This window comes from Pteropus alecto, unplaced genomic scaffold (genome assembly GCF_000325575.1).
Source record: "Pteropus alecto unplaced genomic scaffold, ASM32557v1 scaffold98, whole genome shotgun sequence".
NCBI lineage: Eukaryota > Metazoa > Chordata > Mammalia > Chiroptera > Pteropodidae > Pteropus > Pteropus alecto.
This window is the reverse complement of record NW_006443570.1, coordinates 4264873-4280478: the sequence shown is the minus strand read 5'-3', so window position 1 is coordinate 4280478 and position 15606 is coordinate 4264873. Positions and strand designations below refer to the sequence as shown.

The following is a 15606-nucleotide window of genomic DNA, read 5'->3' as shown; positions in this document are numbered from 1 at the left end:
TGGGAGGGTGGGGGGCTGGGGGGGTCGCGTCCGAAAGCCCTCACACCGTTCTGGGTGCCACCTCTCCCTGCTTGGGCGCCGCCGCGCGAGCGCTTCCCTTCCCCCTGCGAGCGCCCGGATAATGTCTGAGAATGTCCATTTCTGGGACGCTTAGCAGCTATTATGTCGACTCGATCATAAGTCACGAGAGCGAGGACGCGCCTCCAGCCAAGTTTCCTTCCGGCCAGTACGCGAGTCCCCGGCAGCCGGGCCACGCGGAGCACCTGGAGTTCCCCTCGTGCAGCTTCCAGCCCAAAGCGCCGGTGTTCGGCGCCTCCTGGGCGCCGCTGAGCCCGCACGCGTCCGGAAGCCTGCCGTCCGTCTACCACCCCTACATCCAGCCCCAGGGCGTCCCGCCGGCCGAGAGCAGGTACCTCCGCACCTGGCTGGAGCCGGCGCAGCGCGGCGAAGCGGCTCCGGGGCAGGGCCCGGCGGCGGTGAAGGCGGAGCCGCTGCTGGGCGCGCCGGGGGAGCTGCTGAAACAGGGCACGCCCGAGTACAGTTTGGAAACTTCGGCGGGCAGGGAGGCCGTCCTGTCTAATCAAAGACCCGGCTACGGGGACAATAAAATTTGCGAAGGAAGCGAGGACAAAGAGAGGCCGGATCAAAGTAAGTTATAAAAAAGTTAGGAAATACCCAGGCCGAAGGCCAGGCGAGGGGGAGGGGAGGAGAGAGGCAATAAACTGCGGACAATGTGAAGGGAAACCGCGGCGGTGGCCGGAGAGCGAGCCGGGGAGGAGGGAACAGGGAGGAAGGAAGGAAGCAAGCTGGGTGCCCCGAAGGGGAGCCCGAGGCCGCGGGAGGAGCGCCGCCCCAACCACGCCAGGTCCTGGAGGGAAGTGGGGCGCAGGGACCGACTCGCTGATCTCTCAGCCTCACTTCCCCCACTCTCCCCGAGGCGCCGCTGAAAGCCGGGGAGGAGGCTGACGACCGTCTGCCGGGAGAGGGCTGGCGGGGCCTGGGCGGCCGCGGGCGAGACCGAGAGCCCGCGCCGGCAAGGCCGGGAGCGCACAGGGCTGCCCCGCCGCGCGGCGTCAAGGATAGAATTATTTTCATCCAATTTTGTGTTAATTGCTTGTTCTATTTTGTTCTAACTTTCATATGTATAGTCTTTCAGGTAAAAATGGTTTATTTGCGATGCAACAGCCTGGCGGAGGATTGAGTCTAGCAGATCTCGCGCAGTAGCCGCTCGGGGTCCGCAGCCGGCGCCGGGAGGGGCGGGGGAAGCCCAGGACCCGGTGACTGAGCCCCCTCCCCGGATGCGCCGGCCCCTCCCCGGGAGCCTTCCCTCCAGTCGCCCCCTCCCCTCCTTGGTCTCCTCTCCTGGGTGGCGGCTTCCTTTTCTGCGGCCACCCGCTGCTCTCCGCGGGGCTCCCTAGCCCCAGCCAGAGCGGTCCGCCTCGCAGGGAGTCGGAAATCGCTTCCAAACTTCGGGGAGGACAGACAGAGCGGAGAAGAAAAGATCGCGAAGGGACCCTGGGGAGAGGCAGGGTGGGGGAAGAAGCGTGCGGAGAGGTGGAGAACTTCACCCTCCGACGGTAGTTTCTTATCACCTCCCACTCCTCCAAGAGCACCCCCGCCAGGAACCCAAGTCTGGCTAATTTCCAGGAGGTGCTGCTGGCTAAGGGTGGTGAGGAGGGGTAGTTTCGTGTTCTTCTTTTTCTTTTTCTTTCTTTCTTTCTTTAAGATAGGAAGGGCAAATGAGCAGCCCCAACCAATAACCTTCAAGCTGGTGGGCAAAAGTCCTCTCTCCTTACTCTTTTGGGGGAGTGGGGGTCAGATGTTTTAGCCTCTGCTTGCCTTGCCAGATTTCTCACCAACAGAATGGCGCACCTGCCCTTTGGGGTGTCCTTACTTCCCCACACTCTACTGATCCTGAGGTCCTTGTGGGGTTCCACCTGCCAGTTTGAATCACAAGAGCTAGCTTTTGAGCAACACCGGCTCTTCCCAAAGCCTCCCTGATCACACCCAAACAGACCTCCCCCACCCCAAGCCCCCAAACTCTTCCTGGAAAGCCCATTATTGCAAGGCAGCAATTTGGTTAGGATCAATTATTAACAGTTTTTTTCCTCTTTCATATTTAATGTGACTGCAGGTCCCATCACAGGCAATCACATTAAGGAAATAGTGCTGCGAACTGGTAAGACACAGGACTTAGTGTAGGATGAACCAGATTATTTTAATATATATATATTCAGTACTTTTTGGGGGGAGAGAGAAGGAATCTAGGGGCAGAGTGTTTGTTATTTTTAATTGGCTCTGCTTTATTTGGCAACTTTTCTGTGTTACAGGGTAGGGAGAGAGACAGTAAGGAGAAGAAAAGCCTCTATACATTTTTGTTTCTTCTTTCCCCCCACTTACACTCAATTACCCTTTTCTCTGTTCCCCCTCACCACATGAAGTCAGTTGGAGTGAGGTGTGCTGTGAAGGGCTTTCTGTTACCACTACAACATCCATGGCTCTCCACCTTGGGACTGGAGCAGTCTTGATTCCAAATTTCCCTGAACTTGCTTTAACCAAACTGTGAGCTGAGCAGGAGCAGAAAAGGAGAGACTATTGCGATCATAAGTTATCTGTGAGCCCCTGGTGTGCTGGATGTTTGAGTCTCTAAGTGTGGACCCATACTGGTGATATTTGGTGTTGGGGGCAGATATCTACCCACACATACATGCCTGCTGCCATGTGGCCAGGAGACGCAAGCTTGCAATCAAGGCAGGGTGTCCTGGGACTGGACTGGAGGGTCAGGAGGTCTCTTGGCTGTGGCTGAATAGAAGCTGCTCTCCCCCAGCCCAATACTACTCTCACCTCCCAGACCTACAGCCAGGACCCTTCAGGTCAGCCATCCCTAGTTAGACTTGTGGTGCAGAGGGTTGGGGGGCAGGGACTTTCGCCATACTGAGCTCTGACCTGAGTCCTGTCCATTTTGGACCCAAATGGAGAAAGAAAACCTGAGGCAGGCAAAGCTTTGGAAGTGCTGAGCAGCCTAGCATGTGGTTGGCACCCTCCTGTCCAAGTAACCTCTCATCTGGAGGTATCCGTAACAACTCCTGGCCCATCTCTGGGACCCTTTCCGGGAACTTGAAGGCCCAGGTGCCCCTTTCTCCAATGCAACATGGGGAGCAGACACCAAAGTGTACCTTCTTGGAAGAAGAACGCCAGGGCCCTTCATCCTCCCTTCCTTTCTTTGATTCTATCGCTGCTTCTCTTTCAGCCAACCCCTCCGCCAACTGGCTGCACGCTCGCTCTTCCCGGAAAAAGCGCTGTCCCTACACCAAATACCAGACGCTGGAGCTAGAGAAGGAGTTTCTGTTCAATATGTACCTCACCAGGGACCGTAGGCACGAAGTGGCCAGACTCCTCAATCTGAGTGAGAGACAAGTCAAAATCTGGTTTCAGAACCGGCGGATGAAAATGAAGAAAATGAATAAGGAACAGGGCAAAGAGTAAAAATCCCCCCTCTCCTCCCCACCCCTTTCCCATCTCACGCTTATTTATAAGTGATTGCTGCAAAGCCAGTGCTGTCTGGGATGTATTCAAGTGAGTGGGGAAGGGACTCTTTCTTTTCAAAGTCCTTTCCTGCATCGAGAGCTTCTCTCCTTTCCTTTGCCCTTTACCTGTCCTCTCTGCCCTGGGTTTCAGGAGGAAGTTTTGTTAATTTAGAAGGTAGATGTAGTTGGTTCCTAAGAAGAGGATGGGCTACAAGGAAAGAGAGACCCTAGTCGAGCCCCTAGCAACTCCCCCCTAATTTTTCTGGGAAGTCCCAGCCCCTTACTTCCAGCCTGCCTGTTCTACCCTACATCTATCCCAAAGTCACCCAGGGACACTCCAACTGCACACAACCCAACAGACCCCGCATACATAAAGCCTGGAGCCCACAATAATAATGAGAAAAGCTCACAGCCAACACTCAAATGAAATGACCTCTCAAATGCAGACCATCGCACCCCAAATCTGGCAAAACAGCCATCGGAACGTCAGGCAAGATTCCATCCCTGACGTAAAAACACAGCAAGATGTCTAGAGACACACTCCAGAATGAGGCACTGCAGCTCATTCAAAGGGCTGAGCATCACAATACCATCCCCCAAGAAACCCCCAATGCTACCCTGCCCAACTCAAGGGCCAAAGGGTAAAAGCCCCCAAGCTGGTGGGTTAGAAAGGGCAAGGAAAGGCCACGGTGGTCTTATGAAGGTGTCTTAGGTTTTATGAAGGCATTCCACACGCACATTTTGTTGCAGGAAATGTTTAATTCTGCATGTTGTTTTCCTCTCCTTCCAACAAAAGGAGGTCAAATTGTGGGTCGTAAGCCTTGACAATGTCGTCCGTCTGTTCATCTGTGCCCCGCTTAACAGAGACTGTAGCTTCTCTTGCTCTCCACTGGCCCCTGCGTTCTTCCGCATCCTCTCAGCTCTGAAATCAACTCTGTTCGGCCAAATCCACCTTGCACCAGCCAAGCCGCCCCTTGTAGAAAATCCCTCCACCCTCCGTACCCTGCTAGGTCAACCCCGCCATAGGCAGGAAAGCAAGGGCAGGAAAGTCCCATGGAGAATTTATTGAGAATCGATTCCTGAGCTCCCTTCCGGCTAAGCTGTGGAGGACAGAGAGGAGCAAAGGCTCCAGCACGCGGCATTAGGCGCGTTCCTCCCCACCCTGTTCACCTCCCGACCTATGCAGAAGAGCCCCAGGCTTAGCGGCTGCCCGCCCCAGCGCCGAGCAAGACCGGCCCCAGCGCCCGGCTTTGCCTCCCTCGACTCGGGCCTGGATGGCGATCTGCGCGGCTACTGCGCACACGCTTCTGGGGAACAGTCCCGCGTGCAAAGGAAAGAGGCAGATTTGCACCTAAGCATCAGGCTGAAGCTTACTCTGATTTCCTTCTGCCCCCCGCTCCGGGACCTCTCCAATCCCTTTCAATTCCATGGACTCTTGCTCCTGCTTCTCCCGCCCCTGCAAGGGGACATTCCAGTAGAATTTTTTTGCTTTGTCGGTGGCTGTCGTGAAATTGTGCTGTGTTTTGTGATTTCTTTGGGGGTGATTGTCTCGCCTGTTTTCAGTTGTTGCTTATATGGGAGGGTGGTGGGTGGGAGTGGGGAGGGTGAGGGGCCTAGAGCTCGGATTGTTTGTTTTGGAAAGGGGAAAACAAAAAAAAAAAAAACAAGAAAAAGAACAAAAATATATATATCACTCTAGAAAATCAATCTCTCCTTGTGTCTTATTCTGTGTTGGCTCTCCTCACCTGGCCAGAGGTAGAGATCCTAGAGAGTGCCTTGGAAAAAAAGAAACCCCTGTGCCCAAGAAGTTTCTCCTTAGACCTTGCAGAGCAGGCTTCCTGGTGGAGCTGGGAGCTGGTCTGGACCCGAAGTCCCAAGACCACTGCTTAAACTGAGCCAGGGCTTATCAACAGGAGAGTTGGGAGACTTTATGGAGAAGGAAGAAAAGGTGAGAGGTTTGGAGAGGGGTTTGGTCTTGATTTCTCCAAAGCTAGCTGCACCTGGGACCTCCCTAGCTCTAGAGTCAGAGGGAAGGCAAGGCTGGTCCTGCCGCCCCTGGAAGCAATTCCTCTCTCAGCCGGCTGACACTGTGAACTTGGTTTGGCCACTTTAAAATCTTGCATGTGAGGAAGGCAGTAACTTCCTTCTATTGCCTGCAGCAGGGTGACTGGGTGTAGGCTGAGGCCTCCTGAAGGCCTGGCTCTCCTTTCTTCCACTCAAAAGGAGCGAATCCTTCAAGGTTCTTGGTCCGCACCTGAAATTCGAGGCTTCACAGAATAGAGCCACGGAATAGCAGCCCTGGCGGGTGGAGGCTGGTAAGGGTGGAGGCCTGGGGACATGGCTCCCAAAGGCAGAGAAAAGGGACTGAATATGAAACAGAAGTGTCTCGGGAGATAAGAAATCCCCTTCCCAATTGGACCCTAGAACTAAAATCTGTTCAGAGAGACACCTTTCTGTCCCTCTCAGACTGTGGTGTCCCCACCAGAGTCCCATATGAAGACCACTGTTCTCATCCAGCTTTGAGATTCGGCTTCTGCCTGGCTGGCGCTTGAGAACCAGCCTCCTGCTGGAGCCTCCCATCCAGCTATCCCAGAGCACTGCAGCCTGCAAGCATCCGCATGGTTGGAGTAGAGGTGGGGACAAAGCATAACCTGAGCGAAAGGATCTTGGAAGTGAAAAGGCTGGGCCTACCCCTCTCCAGCGAACGAAGGATGTATTAATCTGAGAGATGGCAGGAGGCAAGAGGAAGAGAAGCTCCTGGGTATGGCAAGGCCTGGCACCCACATCCTCCAAGGAGGGTTCTATTAGGTATATAAAATGAATCTGGCTTTAGAGCTTGTGTAGACTAGGCTCCCTCCCCATCCTGGGTTCCCTGGAGCCAACCGGCGCGCTGAGAGTGAGCCCAGAATGCTGGGTTCCGCCCAGAGGAAACGCAAAAGGCCAGGCTGGGACTGGAGGGAGTGCTGCGGGGTAGGGGGTATTGCCCCAGGAGCAGCCTCCGGCGGTGTCTAGGTCCTTAGTCGGGTGGCTTCTTTAAAGACAAACAAAGGCGAAGATGCGGAGGCTGGGAAGCCGGAGATGGGGAAATCTGTTGTCATAAAAGAGAGCGAGAGATTCAGAGAGGGAGCCCGCGAGAGTGCGAGACAGAGAATCCGGGAGAGGAATTCAATGCCGTGTGCGCAGCAATAAAAGAATATGACCGCTATAAAAGTTTATAGCGTATAAATTTCTGAAGGTTAAGAAACTAAACAGCAGCAAAGCAAACAGTGAGAGGAAACTTTCCGGAGCTGAGAAAGCCGCATCTGGTCTTGGGCTTCGGGCCTGGCGGGGGGTGGGGGGGAATGGGAGAGCCTGGCTCCGCAGCCCCCATCCTCACAGCCCAGTACGAGGCTTGGGGTTTCCCAGGCCCCAGGTGGGCAAAGAGGGAGAAGAGGAAAGTGGGGAGGGCGAACACTTTGTTGTCACAAATCCTTTAGAGAACGCAATTAGGAATCTTGTCTTTGTTCTTCATACCCCCTCCAGAATCGGACGTCATAAAGAAGCCCCCTGCGCGCGCGCGCACATACACACACGCACGCGCGCGCTGCGCTTGAAGGTGGGTAGGAGTCCGCGGAGAGCGGGAGACGAGAAGGCGGCAGCGAGTTAGTTCAGTCCTGACCCCGCGCGCGCGCGCGCGCGCACACACACACACACACGCGCGCGCGCGCGCGCACACACACACACACACACACACACACACACACACACACAGAGGTCCGGCGGGGCCAGACGTCTGGGCGCGGGCAGCCTCTTGATCCTTTAACAGTCCCGTTCTACCCTCTCAGGCCTCCTCTCCCCCCACAAAAAGCCCAATTGTTTCTCCTCAGAATTTGAAACAATCGTGTTGAGTTTGAAAAGTGCCCGGCTCCCCCTTTTACGAGCCATAAACGGCGCACTGCTTGGCGGTCTTCGCCAGAACCTAGGAGCTTGGAATGGGGGAGGGCAAGGGAAGCCGGTGTCAGTACGGAAAAAAAAAGCTTATGGTTTCCTTTCTCCTCCTCACCCCCTCACCTTGCTTTTTTTTTTTTTTAAGCTTATCTGCACAATTTCATGAACCATTTCCTGATTTCCGATGGCTTTTCTCTCGCCTGCTCTCGTTTCCCTCTCCCTTTTCTGCCAATAATGAAAGTTTTTCCAGCTTGTCGCCTGGGTAGCTGGCTCTGGAGAAACTGGCCGAGCCGGTGACGACGGCGCCTTTTCTTATGATGGCCGCTAGATGGCACCCTTGCTCCACGTGAAAATCCCCTGTGCGGCGGCTGCGGGCGCTGGCGGCTGCACCGCGCACCTTGGTCGACCCTCAATCTACGAACTGAGCGCTACCAAAAAGTCATGAATAATTTGCGCGTAATAAAAATATACGATTCATTATGGCCGTTTCCCTCATTTTATAGATTTCAGATGTAGTGGTGTTGCTCCCCTCTCCTCAAATGGACAATTTTCTGAATTTCCCCCAGGAGGAGGGCTCTGTGCTTCTCACCCAGTTTCTGGGTTCTGTGGGGGAACAAATGCATGACAACGGTGAATAGTAGCAGCAGCAGCAATAGTAGTAGTAGTAGTAGAAGTAATAGTAGTAGTAGTAATTGTAGCAGCAGCAGCAGCAGTAGTAGTAGTAGTAGTAGTAGTAGTAGTAGTAGTAGTAATAGGAATAATGGGTCTAAATAAAAGAGGAAAAATTGTTCTGGAAAATAAGATTTTCCAGGGCTAGAAGCGACAGGAATGTCTGCGGATGCGGGTGAGCAGGTCAGGTGAGAGGGGAAGAGACGGCAGAAGAAGGTCGGATGGAGAGGAAACTGCCCGAAACGTGCTGCTGGGATCAGCAGAAGAGGGAACCGGGTGAGATAGCCTGGGGCTGGGGTAGGGGTGGGGACAATTTGGGGGAAATGGATCGTGGCTTTGGTGGGGATTGAGGGTGCTCATAGCCGGCGGGGCGGCTCCACTCGGACCAAGGCTCCAAGAGCTTTTGTAAGTGTCAGGGTCTGGGCTAGGCGCGCCGGGGCGACCCGGGCGCAGAGCAGGGGATCCCCGGAAAGATAAGGTGGAAGAAGGCTCGAGTATTTCCTCGGGTTGTTCTGCGCGCCCCAAGTTGAGCCGCTAAAAATATGCGCGTTTCCGGGTTGGATGTGGGGGCCGGCAAGGCGGCGGCAGGGAGCCTGAGTTCGGTTCTCCCTGCGGACCGTGGTTTCCAGGTGAGAGCTCCGACTCCGCGCGCATACCTGAAGGACATGGGTCCTTTCGCAATTTAGCAGTTGGAGGCCTGGACTCCGGGTGTTTTTCGTTCTGAAACCCGCGCGCTATCTGCCCATAGTCCCTTTGATTTCAAATCTCCTGTTTCCTCCAGGCCCAGCTGAATCCGTGCCCCCCATCCAGACAAACCTGCGCGAGAAATAGATTCTGCCCCCTCCTTAAAATTAGCCCCGCTGCAGCCTCTGCTCTCTTCCCCCAGGAGCGGGTACGAAGAGGTGAGCGGAGTTTCTCAACTTGAGTTTCTCTAATAAATCTGCGCTCCGTTGGGTGTTTATAAATTATCTCCTCGCTCTTTCTTGTTTTTTTCTTATAATAGAAACATTTTCCTTCCATCAGGAATTTCTGGCACGGTGTAGGGATGATTTAGAACAAGCCATTGAATTTCTACCTCACCGGTGAGTCCTCAAATCATGACCATAAAATCTCCCGCACCTGATAAAAACATTCGCTTCGGCAACAGCTTAACTCTCGCTTCCGCTGCCTCACTGCCCTCTTAGTCCTAGGCTGAAAATTCAAGACTTTTCTCTTCCTTTCTCTCTCTCTCTCTCTCTCTCTCTCTCTCTCTCTCTCTCTCTCAAGCCTCTGCCTCCCCTCTCCATCAATGCCCCTCTATGCCCCCAAACGATCTCCTCCCTTCAGGGCCTCTCCCTCTTCAGCTTCTCTTCCCAGCTCTTCTCCATCTCCATCCCTCTGTCTCTCTCTCTGTCTCTCTCTCCCTCCCTCCCTCCGCCCCCCCTCTCATTCTCCAGATTCAATTTTGAAGGACCCAGTGGTGGCACTGGTAACTTCCCCCTAGAAAAGTGATGGTTTCATTTTTACACAGGACGAGGTGAATGGGATCCCCAAAAAGCACCCCTCCAAATATATAGAAAACCACTTTCCTGAATAAACAATGGATTGAATGTATTTGAAAAGCCTCCACCTTTGTTGCTATAAATTTCTTCTCTTCCTTCCTTCTCCCTTAGCCAGTGAGCCCCTTCAGGAGGCCACTGGTTTGGACCCTCAAACTGGGGCCTTCTAAGTCTGGCCACCATCGTCACTAGGCCTGATAGGCCAGGAAAGGCCACCAACATGAGAGTGTGGCACCCAGTCAGTTTCATCCTTCGATCTGTTTCAGGCTCCAAATCCTCAGGTCTGGAGAGAGAGTGGGGCTTAACTAGAGTTTCCCCAAGGGGGAGGAGAGAAAATGGGGAACCCAGTGGCTTTGCTGCATCTAAATCCCTACTACCCCAAAGTCGGTTTAGGCAATGATAGTGTTTCAAAGGATGCTGAAAGCTGAAAAGGGCCCCCTTCATACATACACTCTGCAGCCACTGCCTAGGGCAGAGGAGGGTACAAGACAGCAGGCACCAAGGCCAGGCACCAGGGCCTCAGTGCCCGGCAGCAGCCTCCATTGCCCTTCTAGCCCTTTGATGTGCTGATGGGCTTTGCAGTGCCCTATCGCTGGCTGGGAAGGTTGGGAGCCAATTGGGCTTGCTTACTGGGTCCCAAGGCCTGAGTCCAAGAGTGGGGTGGCCCGACTGGGTGTCCTTCTGCTGGTGGCATCAGATCACTCTCCCATCACACAAAGTTGGTCTCCCTAAGTGCTGACTGGGCCCAAGTGCCTTCTAGAGACCCCTTCCACGTTCCAGTACTGCCCCCAGGCCTAACCAGGTTGTGCAAAACTGCAGAACCCTCAGTTGCCGGGTAAACTTTGCTCAGTGATTCACCACTGCCCATTAACCTGAAAGTTACTTCTCCCGGTCCTGGTCCCTCTTCATGCCCTTTTGGACCCCTTCTGCAAAGAAAATCCTTGCATATTTGTTTAATGAGGCAAAGCTGGTGAGTGGTGTGGGTGGGGCAGAGAGGGGATAGCTTGGGGGCTCCAGAGAGGGGATGGGGGCAGGTGCTCGCCACAACTGAAGGAGGCAAAAATCTTAGAAAAGTCACCGCATGCGCCGAAAAAAACTATAATCGTTCTCGTTTCAGCTTGGTCACCCCCACCCGTGCCGCAGTCGGGTGGCGGGGCGATCGAAGCTGCAGTTTTATAGCGGTAGAGGAAAGAACTCGTAAAATGCTAACAGCTTTTATGCGCTGCGGCATAAACAACAACAGACTCCGGCTTTATTGCGTTTTATAGTTTGTTAAAGAGTTTACAGCCGTTTTTGGGGAGCCGGTTACCCAGCCAATTCCCTCCACACGATAGTTAAACCTTTATCAATAATAAGGAAATTGATCATTAAAGCTTTAAATATGACTACCTCGTTTGTTTGAAAATATGTTTAGGAGAGGAAGCTGTATGATTTGATAACTTGTATTAAAATACCAATTACATTTATAGGACCTTTTAAAACTCGGCGCAATTAAACCGTGTTCTTTTACATTTTTCCGAAGCGACCCTGACATTTAAAAAGACTCGAACTGCCTCGTTAAAATCGCAAAATTAACAGCGTGCCTACGCCTGGCGCGTTGTGTCTGTGCGTGTGCGTGGTTTTTTCCGTGACTCCCCCACATCAGTCTTTGGGGGTGGTCTGGGAAGGTATTTGATTTGTTGTGAGGCGAGAGATATCTCATTAATGTAGGTAGTTAAACAGATTTAATCCGTATTCATTCTCTCTCACCCCCTCTCCCTAGTACCCTCTCTCTCCCCCTCTCTCTCTCTCTCTCTCTCTCTGGGTGTTTTTTTTTCCTTCCCCTCCTTTTTTTCCCCCTCGCGCTCTTCTCACTCCCAGGCGCTCTCTCGCTCTAGCTCTCTCTCTCGCTCGCTCTCTCTCGCTCTCACCCTCGCTCTGCGTTCTGTCCGGGAGGAGTACGGAGAAGCCAATAGGATGCGGGGTCTCTAATGGATGCAAATGATCATGAAAAGACAGTGCAAAATATGAAACAACTCATTTGCAGGGAAGTAAATCACCGAAAACTGTTTATGAACTGGCATCCCTTCTTCGAAATGTAAAGCGAGGACCTCTTTAAGTGGCGGTATATTTTTGTTTGGGGGGTGGGGGGTGGGGGGGGAGGGCGAGCGAGCCGCGGCTGCCATGCAAGCTTAGACTTTTGGAGGCTTCGCTGTCCTTTTCTATTCCTGGAAATCACAAAAAGTGTGGTGGCTTCGAGATCTTCTTCGCCTTTTCTTTCTTTTCTTTTTTCCCCCTCCTCCCTTTCCCTCTCCTTTCCTGGCGAGGGTGACTAGGAGCCGGCGAATCCGCGTTTTTTTTCTCTCTCTCTCCCTCCCTTTCCCCCTCCCCACCCCCTCCCCAACAGCCCCCAACTACAGCCGTCGCCGCCGCCGCCGCCTCAAAATTCAATAAAATGAGCTCTTATTTCGTCAACTCACTGTTCTCCAAATACAAAACCGGGGAGTCCCTGCGCCCCAATTATTATGACTGCGGCTTCGCCCAGGACCTGGGCGGCCGACCCACCGTGGTGTACGGTCCCAGCAGCGGCGGCAGCTTCCAGCACCCGTCGCAAATCCAGGAGTTCTACCACGGGCCGTCGTCGCTGTCCACGGCTCCCTACCAGCAGAACCCGTGCGCCGTGGCGTGCCACGGGGACCCGGGCAACTTCTACGGCTACGACCCGCTGCAGCGGCAGAGCCTGTTTGGTGCGCAAGATCCAGACCTGGTGCAGTACGCCGACTGCAAGCTCGCTGCCGCCAGCGGCCTGGGCGAGGAGGCCGAGGGTTCAGAGCAGAGCCCGTCGCCCACCCAACTCTTCCCCTGGATGCGCCCTCAAGGTGAGCTCGCGACGGGGCCGGCGGGGCAGGAGGGAGACCAGAGGGCCAGAGGCCGGGCAGGGGGCCGGGCAGGCCAGGGCACGTTTCCTTTAGCCCCTAGAAGACGCGCCTGCTCTGTTCAGACGGCCTCCCGCTCCTTCCCTTCTTCCCTTCCTTCCTTTCTCCTTTCTTTCCTTCCTTCTTTTTCTCTTTTTTGTTTCCCTTGAAGGAGGGTCGCTAAGAGACATTTCCTGAACCCATAAACCCCTCACCCTGCCTTACTTTTCTTCTTCTCCCCCTCCCTTTTCCTTCTTTTACTGTTTTATGGGGGGTAGCAGAGAGAGGGTGGTGGGAGTGGGGGCGCTCAACTTTTGCACTTCTCAATTGCTTTATAGTTTAATTACCCTGAAGAAACTTTTCTTCTGGGGCAGAGGCTCTGGGGGCTTTTCAAGGTGGGTCCATTCGTCCCCATCCCGGCTTTTTTATTCTTATTTATCCCCCTCAGCCACATCCTTCCTTCTAAAGTTTATGGCACTTTTAATAGATTTGAGCCACCCCCGCCCAACTCTCTGGTGCTGGTTATCAGAGGAGGGGGCTCCCCCTTTCTGGCTGTTAGATTCAGTGGTGTGCCTCCTGGCGCCCCCGCCCCCGCGCGGGGTAGAAGGTCCCCTGCCCTTATTATACTGGTCTCCTAGGCTGGTTCACGAATCTTCCAACCTTCTCCGTCTCTATCCCCCTCCCCCACCCTCCCCTCCCCTCTGTCTCGCCCTTTCCCCCATTCCCAGCAGCCGCTGGACGCAGACGAGGCCGACAGACCTACAGCCGCTACCAGACCCTGGAGCTGGAGAAGGAGTTCCTATTTAATCCCTATCTGACTCGCAAGCGGCGGATCGAGGTGTCGCATGCGCTGGGACTGACAGAGAGACAGGTCAAAATCTGGTTCCAGAACCGGAGAATGAAGTGGAAAAAAGAGAACAACAAAGACAAGTTCCCCAGCAGCAAATGCGAGCAGGAGGAGCTGGAGAAACAGAAGCTGGAGCGGGCCCCGGAGGCAGCGGACGAGGGCGACGCGCAAAAGGGCGACAAGAAATAGGCTCCAGCTGGGACTGTCAGGGCCGCGACCACCCTCCGTCCGCGGGTCCCTGGACCTCGCCGCCGTCGCCTGCCCGAGAGAGCTCTGGCCCCGGGAGCCGGCCCGGAGCCTGGCCTCCCACCGCAGCGTCCCCGCCGCGCCAGTCCCCGCTAGTGGTAGTATCTCGTAATAGCTTCTGTGTGTGAGCTACCGTGGATCTCCTTCCCTTCACTTGGGGGCCAGGGGGAAAGACAAGGATTGTAAGCAAGGACTCCCTCGCCTAGCGAGGGTGAGCGGCTGCGGCTTGGCTGAGCCCCCCTCCCCCACGTCCCCGCCCTGTGTAAAAAGCCTCCTTGTGCAATGGTCTCTTTTCCTTTGAACGTGCTTCTTTGTAATGACCGAGGTACTGATTTCTGCTAAGTTCTCCCAACAACATGAAACTGCCTATTCACGCCGTAATTCTGTCTCCCTCCCTCTGCGCCTCTCTCTCTCTCTCTCTCTCTCTCTCTCTGTATATATATTCTCTCTCTCTCTCTCTCTCTCCCCCTTACTCATTTCCCCCTCCCACCCCTCTGTCCCCGCTGCCCTCCCTAGCTCGCTGGTTTTCTCTATAGCTTCTCTCTTTTCCTTCCCTCACGCCCCGCCTTTGGTTTGACAATTTTGTCTTAAGTGTTTCTCAAAAGAGGTTACTTTAGTTAGCATGCGCGCTGTGGGCAATTGTTAAAAAGTGTTCTTAGGTTTACTGTGAAGAGAATGTATCCTGTATCCGTGAATTGCTTTATTGGGGGGAGGGAGGGCTAATTATATATTTTGTTGTTCCTCTATACTTTGTTCTGTTGTCTGCGCCTGAAAAGGGCGGAAGAGTTACAATAAAGTTTACAAGCGAGAACCCGAGACTGGCCTGGCCCGCGCTCCTCATTTGCTCCTGGCGCCTTGCAGAGCTGGGGGTAGCCGGTCACTCGGCTCCTGCACCCGCCAGGCCAGGCGGCAGAGAGGAGGGGGCGGGGGCTGGAGGCAGGTGGTGCGAGTCCCTTGGCCCAGGGGCGCAGAGGGTGAGGGAGGCGGCTGCGCGTGATTGGAGGAGAGAGGAACGAGCGCGGGGGGTGGGGGGCGGGGAGCCAAGAGAAACCCCCTCCCTTCGCGTTCCGAGGCTGCCTGGCCCTGGAGACCCGGAGCCCAGGCCACGCTGGAGAGATGCGCCTGGGCTGGTGGCTATATCCCTGCAACCTCCCTCTTTGTTTCTGAGTGCCCTCTCCTATGTGTGTGTGGGGGGCGGGGGGCGGTAAAGGTGGAGTGTAGGGCTGCTGAACAAGCTTAAGCTTACATATTTTTATTTCCCGGACTCTGATGCGGGGGGAGTAGGAGGAGAGGTGAGATGCTCTTCCCCGCCTCTCCCTCTCTGGAACTTGATCACTTTTGCCAGCTCCGAGGTCGTGGCTCGCCGCCTTCCTTCCTTCGCTCCCTCTGCTTCTCCGGCAGCCGCTCCACGGAGGCATCCGCCTTCCGGAACCAGGAGAGCAGCATACCGGTCCACCCTCCTCCCTTCCTTTCTTACCACCTACCCCACCCCCTTCCTTTTTTATTTTTCAACCTTTTTATTTTTTTTTTTAGCCACCAGAAGCCGCAGCATCCCACGCCCGTGAGCTGGATTCCACGCCTCTGGGAATATCCACGAAGCCTGGCTCCTTCCCTGCCCATATGTTTGGGGCACCGAGAGAGAGCCTGACGCAAGGCTCACCTCGTTTCTCACCTCGAGAGAACCGAGCCGAGTCCCCCCAAAGGCCCAGCCAGGCCAAACTGGCCCGGATTAATAAAGACCTGACCTGCTCGCACCCACCCGCCCCGTTGCGTGCAATCTCTGCGTTTGTTTCTCGCTGGGTAACCGGCTGGGGAGGTGGGGTGGGGGACGACAACACAGGTCGCTCAGAGGTTATTTTCTCTTTTATTCAGTCTCTTCCTCCCCAAATCTCGCCTGCAAGCTGCCTCCAGCCCACGGAGGTCGACAGCAGCCCTTGAGCCCCCAACCCCAATCCACA

General features: G+C 54.7%; 2 protein-coding genes across 11 annotated transcripts; both read left to right on the top strand.

Moving 5' to 3' along the window:
* The first annotated feature begins 13 nt into the window (after positions 1–13).
* HOXB9 (homeobox B9) lies at positions 14–4281 on the top strand. The gene is made up of 2 exons (XM_006924762.3): positions 14–648; positions 3251–4281. Exons 1-2 carry the CDS (start codon positions 132–134, stop codon positions 3484–3486), a joined length of 753 nt encoding a protein of 250 aa, XP_006924824.1. The 5' UTR covers positions 14–131; the 3' UTR covers positions 3487–4281.
* On the top strand, positions 515–15548 carry HOXB8 (homeobox B8). Of its 10 annotated transcripts, XR_003043925.1 has the most exons (7): positions 515–648; positions 8905–9025; positions 9147–9205; positions 11522–11765; positions 12048–12519; positions 13284–13746; positions 15182–15548. XR_003043925.1 is itself a non-coding variant. In XM_025041644.1 (6 exons), exons 5-6 carry the CDS (start codon positions 12096–12098, stop codon positions 13589–13591), a joined length of 729 nt encoding a protein of 242 aa, XP_024897412.1. In that variant the 5' UTR covers positions 515–648; positions 8905–9025; positions 9147–9205; positions 11522–11765; positions 12048–12095; the 3' UTR covers positions 13592–14464. The 10 variants fall into 10 exon arrangements, 9 of the variants coding, with proteins under 9 accessions (XP_024897412.1, XP_024897406.1, XP_024897407.1 ...); XM_025041644.1 differs by lacking the exon at positions 15182–15548 and having other exon boundaries at positions 13287–14464; XM_025041638.1 differs by lacking the exon at positions 15182–15548 and having other exon boundaries at positions 13284–14464.
* The last annotated feature ends 58 nt before the right edge of the window (positions 15549–15606 follow it).